At 46.9% G+C, this 8310-nt stretch overlaps 1 protein-coding gene across 1 annotated transcript; it reads left to right on the top strand.

Moving 5' to 3' along the window:
- Window positions 1-1320: 1320 nt before the first annotated feature.
- On the top strand, window positions 1321-8138 carry emx1 (empty spiracles homeobox 1). Its single transcript, XM_056590899.1, has 3 exons — window positions 1321-2047; window positions 3568-3752; window positions 6557-8138. The coding sequence occupies exons 1-3, from the start codon at window positions 1669-1671 to the stop codon at window positions 6722-6724; spliced, it is 732 nt and encodes a 243-aa protein (XP_056446874.1). The 5' UTR covers window positions 1321-1668; the 3' UTR covers window positions 6725-8138.
- Window positions 8139-8310: the final 172 nt, after the last annotated feature.

The raw sequence follows: 8310 nt of genomic DNA, 5'->3' as shown, positions 1-8310 counted from the left end.
CGCCATGAGAAGCAACAACACGGAGCGATTCATGAGGACCACAGCGCCTCCCCAGACCCGCGGGTATGGAACCCAGGCTGGGGAGCCGAGGTTCACTCGAGACATCAAATCTCAGATCTCATCATGAACGCTTTGCCCTCTTCAACCAGACGGTTTACCATGGAGTCAAGAGCGTGAAGCAACGGCTAAGCGAAGAGTGAATGAACGGATGAACCGATCAGTTAAAGAATGCACCGAAATAGTGAATGAATGGATGAATCGAAGAGTGAACGAACGGATGAACCGAAGAGTGAACGAACGGATGAACCGAAGAGTGAATGAATGGATGAACTGAAAAGGGTGAATGAACGGATGACCCGAAGAGTGAATGAATGAAAGAGTTCGGATCCTTTGGCAGAAGGGGTGAACGGCCTCATTAAACTGTCCTTTCAAAGTAGGATTAATTATAAGGCCTTTACAAGGCTGCTAATAACAGGCTATACTAATAATAATAATAATGTTTGAAACCAAATAACAATAAAAACATATTAGCCTACTAGTACAAATTATAATAATGATAATAATACTAATAATATTTATGATTATGATCATTAGTGTTATTATTGTTAGGTTATTGTAGTGGGTTATGTCGCTGCTAAAAGGGTTTAAATCAGACCCAAAAGTCCTAGTTTTCAGTGTATTTTCAACCTGACGTCTGTTTCGCACCAAGCCTTCAGACTCACCGGTCTAAACCAGTTCATAAACTCTGACGCCGTCCTTAAAATCAAACTGTTCTTTACGAAAACCGTCCCACTCCAGCTGAGATGGGTACACGCAGAGTGGCAAAACTCTACATATTCACCGCCTCACCCTTTGAAGTCAGCTAGTTTAAGCCCTTTTAGGTCTATCCACTTGTGGACTCTATCAAACTAGCATATCCACCCCCGATCACCCTTTAAACATAACAAACAGGGGTCTGATGTCCCCACTACATTAGAGCAATGACGATTGACCAATCAGAGAGCCGCTATAGGATCACCCCTGATCCTATATTCATACACTGATTCAATTAACTCTCCGCTACGGAGGCCGGGCCGTCCCACTTGCCTGGTTCACGACGACGGTAATAGTTTCTCCAATATTGTCTTTTCATTTTCAATAATAAGAGTAAACCAATTGTCTGATGCTTTCAATAGAATTGCGCTCGTCTCAAGGGACATGCACGCGCCTCGCCCCCGCGTGCTCCCGCTCAAACCACATCAACCAAGCGCGGCAGGTAGCCTACTCGAGGGGAGGGACTCATTGGCAGGTGCGGCCGACCAATCAGTGCGCGCCACTGGCTGCTCGCGCCCCGGCCGAGGAGATGTGAACGCTCGAGGTTTGGACGCGTTTTGCTCACACTGCCGCACGTCTTGTCGGAGTGCGCGAGACTCTCCCTGGATGGATCTGTAGGACTCGCGCAGTCAGGCACAGCGGTGACCACATCGGACGAGCTCGAGCCAGCGCGTCAGCCAGCCAGTCCGCCAAACCAAACACCACCCGCCGCCACTCGGTCCCCTTCGTCATGGGTCTCTGAGAGGAGGGGGGGTCCACCTCCTGCAATCCTGAAGCGGAAGTAAGACCCACGCGCTTTCCGCGCTTTTCCAACTGGAGCTCTCGAGGCTGCGTCCCGGAGCGCACGAGCGCACCATGTTTTCTTCAGCGGCGGGAAAACGCTGCTTCACCATCGAGTCCCTGGTGGCCAAGGAGAGCCCCGCTTCCCCGGAGGAGCCCGTCCGCCCCACGGCCCTCAGCTACTCCCACCTCGGCGCCGCCCCGGAGGCCTTCATGAACGGGTACCAGGCGCCGCAGGGCCGGTCCCTGTACCCGAACCCGGAGCTCGTTTTCCCGGAGTCGGTGAACCACCACCACGCGCTGAGTATGGCGCCCCACGGCCACCACCCACTGGGGGGGGCGGCCCACCTGCAGCACCCCGCTGCCACGCACTTCTTCGGGTCCCAGCACCGGGACCCGCTCAACTTCTACCCCTGGGTGCTCCGGAATCGGTTCTTCGGCCACCGGTTTCAAGGTGAGGGGCGCGCGAGCAGACGCGTTGAACGGAGCAAGTTGGATTTAAACTCGACCCATGGTCCACGCAAATGCGTGCTTTTCCACGTGCGTGCGTGGACCATAGGTCAAGCACCGGTCGAGCCGTTAGGGAGAGGATCATGGTTTTGCGTGGATCTGGATCAATAGATCTGGATCAATATCCAGATCTTTCTCCCAGTGAGACGTGATCGTCTAAGGGTTTAGCGGAGAGAGGTGAATGAATAATAATAATCATCATAACAAGCAAAATAATAATAATAACAACAATGATGATAATAATAATAATAATGTAATTTTAATTAAATTTAACATAGGCCTACAGGTTAACGTGTCCATTTGTATAGGCCTTTGAATATATATATATATATATATATATATATATATATATATATATATATATATATATATATATATATATATATATATATTGTAGTAGGCCTATAGTTTCTACCTCGAGACTTTCTTTGGAGGCTAAATGTATTAATGGTTCAGTTAGACATCATTTAGGATATCATTTCGTTGCATATAAATCATACAGAAAATACGAGTATTAATCATATTTATATTAAATTATTCCAGTATTAAGAGTGTTCCAGTATTAATGTTTATCTATATATATATATATATATATATATATATATATATATATATATATATATTACATTTTATTCGTCATTATATGCCTGATATCAAAAATGGAATTAGGAGGTCTGATATAAATTATGTTTGGCAGATTAAAACTAAATATTTGTACACATTATTTTTGCAACAGGCCCACAACAAAAGGAATACATTTTACAATCGATTTAGAATTAAACCCCACGACATGATATTTGATCAGGGCTGATTTTAGGCGATGCATTAATTGTTTCAAATTATTATTATATTATATTAATTTCCTCATGAATGTGTTTCAAAAAAAGAATGATTTAGTAAGCCCAGCCGAGATAACACGAGAACGCATTTAATTAGGCTAGACGTTAATGTTCTCGATTAAAGGAACCTTCGGGTGAATATGTAACCCTCCGAGGATATAGTCCGGCTCAGCACAACACGAAACGTCGACATGTATTCTGAAAGTAGGCCGTCAAAATATATATGCAGTGCAGACTGTACTTCAATCTAATCTAACCCTCCACCGTTGTAATATGACTAAGTCCCTCGGCATAATGTCCGATATTTAGGCCTAACCTTTCCAATCAAACCAAACAGATTGTATTGCAAAATCCAAACCCAAGAACGAACTGATTAATGATCATCGAGACAGGTGAAGTCACAGCAAAAAACCTCCAAACATATTGAAACTATGTCTAAAAACCTCCAAAAATATCGAAACTATATGTCTAAAACCTCCACACATATCGAGCCGGGGGGCCCTGCAATGGTTCCAGGTGCCCGACCAAATCCAAACCACTGCCGGGCTCCACCACTCACTCGCTCGCTCCAGGGTAGGCTACTCACTAGACCTAACCCATACCTCTCTTCCCCGCTTTCCCTCAGGGAACGAGGTGTCCCAGGATGGCCTGCTCCTGCACGGGCCCTTCGCCCGGAAACCCAAGCGTATCCGCACGGCTTTCTCGCCCTCGCAGCTGCTGCGGCTGGAGCGGGCCTTCGAGAAGAACCACTACGTAGTCGGCGCCGAGCGGAAGCAGCTGGCCCACGGCCTCAGCCTGTCCGAGACCCAGGTATGCGAGAATCAGCTTTGGTGGTATTTTGGTGTTCTGTGATTCTGTTTCTGAGGCCCACGCGGTTTGAGAAGCGTCAGGGACGCCAATGAGTTGGTGTCCCTGACGCGCCTGGGGCCAGTGTCCGAACCCCCGCCCGGGGTTTCAAGCCCGGGCGGGTGACCCAGTCTAGCTGCTATGGATGCTCGTTTCCCGGCCTAACTGTTCTTGTTTCGAAACCCGGATAGCCGCCAGTCTAGCCGCTTTTGAGGCTTGTCTCCCGGCAGACGTGTTCTGGGGGCCAGGGTTCGAACCGTTCAGAACAGTTCGGTCGGGAGACGAACATCCATAGCGGCTAGACGGGTCATATCCCGCACCGGCGTTTCCCTCTTTCTTCTTATTAAGATTAAGCGCGGATAAATATGTAACTAGAAAGATATGATGTCCTGTAGGCTATACAGAATGAGATAGGCCTACAGTACTCAATTATAGGGATTATTTCGGTTGTCCGCGTCTATTTGATCAAATAGCCTATACAAATGTCGAGGAAAACCCGAGCAGCTACAATTAATGTAATAATTAATAATTATTTCATAATGTCTATTCAAATCATTTTAACAAATACGAATACAAATGAATTAGGCTTTGAGTGGTATCAATATGTGGTTAGGCTATGCAATTTCTTTATTAGAAATGTTTAATTTTTCATTCATTTTTTTTATATTGGATCCTATCGCTACGGGTGACAATTTATAAATGCTGGTTATTCTTGTAAATTTAATGGGCCTCCTATCGGGATGCAATTATTGTGATATTAATAGGCTATTACCAATAATATAACTTGTGATAATTATTGTTATTTGGCCTGTAATCATACATTGTATTTGCGTCAGGTCTAATTAATTGGCGGTGATTCATTTGCACACCAGGGCTATTTAAATGTGTGAAGTCTGAAAGACACCCAACTTAAAAAAAAATTACACCCGATAAAACATTAAAGTCACAACGGTAAACATAAACGGATAAATGCTGCATCAAATCAGGTGAAAATATGGTTATTACTACAATCACATAAATCACAGTAGTAATGGAGGTTATGTTTCAAAAACAATTAGGCCTACAAGGGGCTCTTATTTTGAAACGGCTTACTGCGAAGTTTGTTCGGAGGTGCATACGACATCACCTTCACGAGCCCGTCAAGTTCGCGAACATTATCGACGCTGCTCGACTTGAATGCGGCGTTCAGATGTCAATTACGGCTTAATGAGCGCCATAACAACACCCGAGCTGCGTCAGCGGTTAAGTCTCCACCGTCAACACAAACCTCGGGTTAAACACACTGCTAAGAGGGGCATTTAATCACAAATCATCATGAAAGGTAACGAAAATTATTCAATCGACAAACACGGGTCTTAAGGCGATTTTAAAGAGCCACACATAACAACTACATAGCCTAGAGGAAATTAAATATATGCACATGTGTTTATATCATAACAGCTACAAATACAAAGATATATTATCTATGTATGCATATAGATAATACATAAAAAAAGATGTATGGATTCGATGTTAAATGTCTAAAGGGTAAAAAAAAAATAGGGATAATAAGCGATTTATAATCCGAGCCTAACACTGAATCACAGTTAAAGCCTGCTCACTATAGAGCAGGTGACAGGGTCAATCAGGGAGGGGGGGGGAGACTGGGGAGGAGGGGGAGACAGGGGTGTGGGGGAGACTGGGTTGGGTGGAGACTTGGTGTGCGCTCTTTTGCAGTGCATCATGGGTATGATGTGGTGCGCTTTATCGGGCACCGGATTTGCACCCTCTCCCTCTCCGCCGGCCCTCCAGAAAGGGGTTACGCCCCGAATAGTGCAGGGTACACCGGACATATTTGGTCGACATCCCAGTACCCTCAGCATGCTGCACCCAGAGTTGCCAGATTGGATGGGAAACCTGCATCTGCACCGGCTCCGGTAATGGGATCCGGTCTACATCCCGGTACCCGCCAGTGTTGCCGGATTGGGCCAGATTTCCCGCCCAATCTGGCAACAGAGGTACCCTCTCAGTACCCCCCTACCCCCCCCCCCCCCCCCCTCGGCAGCAGCCGATACCGTGACGTGTTCCCACACTCTATAGTGGAAGGAGCGCTAATTAGCAGCATATGCTAATGCATAAAGCTGTCTCGTCAGCGGGCGGAGGTGGGGGTGGGGGTGAGGGTGGGGGGCGGGACCGGGGATGGGGGTGGGGGTTTGATTCTCTGGAATGATCCCAGGTCTTCAGGATGCGCGCGGCGATGTGACACCAGGTCACGCTGCGTAGTGACATGACAGCGGGTGGTTCAGATATCGACCAATCAGGAATCCAGTACCACTCGAGGGGGGTGGGGTCTAGCAGCACATCGCTGCAGATGTTATGAGATGGTGTAGGCTTGGTAGAGGTTAATAACCACACACTATGAACCAATGTGTGTCTCCTACCTCCAGTACAGCTCTGGGTCGGCCAGACCTGTACAGGGTTCTAGGAGGTTCTAACCAGCGTTCTAACCAGGTTTCTAACCAGGGCTCCAGCAAGAGTTTTAAACCGGGTTCTACCCGGGTTCTAACAAGCATTTGGACCAGGGTTCTAAGGAGGGTATTGACCAGTGTGCTAGGGTTCTCACAAGAGGTGTAACGAGTGTTCTAATCAGAGTGCTAACCAGGGTTCTAACTAGGGGTTCTAACCCGCGGTCTAGGGTTACCTAAAAAGTGTTTCCAGGAGGGTTTCTTACCGGGGTTCCAGCGAGCGTTCCCAGGGTCCTAACAGGTCGTGTTCCCCCGTGTCCCCAGGTGAAGGTGTGGTTCCAGAACCGGAGGACGAAGTACAAGCGGCAGAAGCTGGAGGAAGAGGGCCCGGAGATGCAGCAGAGGAAGAAGGGGAATCATCACATCAACCGCTGGCGCCTGGCCACCAAGCAGGCCAGCTCAGAGGACATAGACGTCACCTCCGAGGACTGACGCGCCTCCTCACACACACACACACACACACACACACACACACACACACACACACACACACACACACACACTAACACGCCTCCGTCACAGCCAGCCACACACACATACACCAAGATCCTTCATACACACACACACACACACGCCCTCCTTACAGTCACACACACGGACTCCCTCCTCAGCCACACACACACAAAGATCCTTCATACACACACGCACGTTCATAAACACACGCACACAATCTTTTCATACACACACGCACGTTCATAAACACAGACACACTCAATATTTTCACACACACACACACACACACACACACACACACACACACACAGACCCTTTCATACACACACACATTCATGCACACACACACACACACACACACACACACACACACACCTGTGGCGCTTCATAGGACCAAGTTTATTTATTGTTATAATATAAAATATTACTAGAGACGATAGAGAGGGGAGAGAGAAGGGGGAGACCAGAGGACGCGAGGAGAGAGGAAACGGACAAAGAACTTTGATTTGTGGCGCTTTCACCCTTCCTACACGCTCCCCGGCTTCACAAAGCTGCCCTCTCATTGGTTAATGATCTGCGGACGAGCTTTTGGACAGGACAGGAGGGGGCGGGGCTCCTCGTCCCCCTCTGAGTTACAGGCTGTTGACAGGCTGTTGAAGACAATTACCCCGCGATTGCGTTTGAAAGTGTTCCGTTTTCTTCTTCATGTTGTTGAACGTTTTTTTTTGTGTATTTATGCCGTTGACGGAGAGACATCACATGACAAATTGTTGTTGGCTTCTTCAGAGACTTTTCGGTTCCACCTGGTGACTCGGTGAATTGTGTTGTGATAAGTTGAACTAAAAGGGTAATGAATTACAAGGCCTGTCCCTGTAAATGGGTCACTCCCTCATGTACTTATCTGTTATTATTTAGCATTTACTTCTTGCACTGAAATGTAAAACAACTGCTTCCCAAAGTCCAGTTTGTTTGCTCTCAACATGAAGTTGAAGGCGATTTATGACACTGCTCCAGGGCCCCCTGCTGGTAAAACAGGGTTACGACACACAATTACAAAAATGAATGGAATGGCAGACAACTTTGGCATTCATCTTTTCCCGCAAAGCAAGAAAGCTCTTAATCATTGAAAGTAGCATGTTTTCAATATATGGTCATGTATGACCTTGACCAATTATGGACTTCCCCACTTCATTATGGTTTCGGTAAACTAACAGTGAGCATCACAAGGCACCAAGCATAAATCTGAGAACAAAGACGTGTAAAAACGGACAGATGTTTTAAACTGAATTTTTTGCGATTAAAAACGGACATAGTAAATATGATATGATGATGATAGTATACGTTGTCTTTTTGGAAGCATTGCGTCACTCTTGATGACTGGAAGGTGTGTGTGTGTGTGTGTGTGTGTGTGTGTGTGTGTGTGTGTGTGTGTGTGTGTGTGTGTGTGTGTGTGTGTGTGTGTGCGCTCTGATGTCAGGTGTGTTTCGGGTCACAGCGTGTGTGACAGTCACCTCTCATCCGCGAAGGAAGAAGGAAGGGGCCGCTGCCCTTTGACAGACATCGTT

Source organism: Gadus chalcogrammus, chromosome 5 (assembly GCF_026213295.1).
Source record: "Gadus chalcogrammus isolate NIFS_2021 chromosome 5, NIFS_Gcha_1.0, whole genome shotgun sequence".
Taxonomy (NCBI): domain Eukaryota; kingdom Metazoa; phylum Chordata; class Actinopteri; order Gadiformes; family Gadidae; genus Gadus; species Gadus chalcogrammus.
This window is presented reverse-complemented; position numbering and strand designations above follow the sequence as displayed.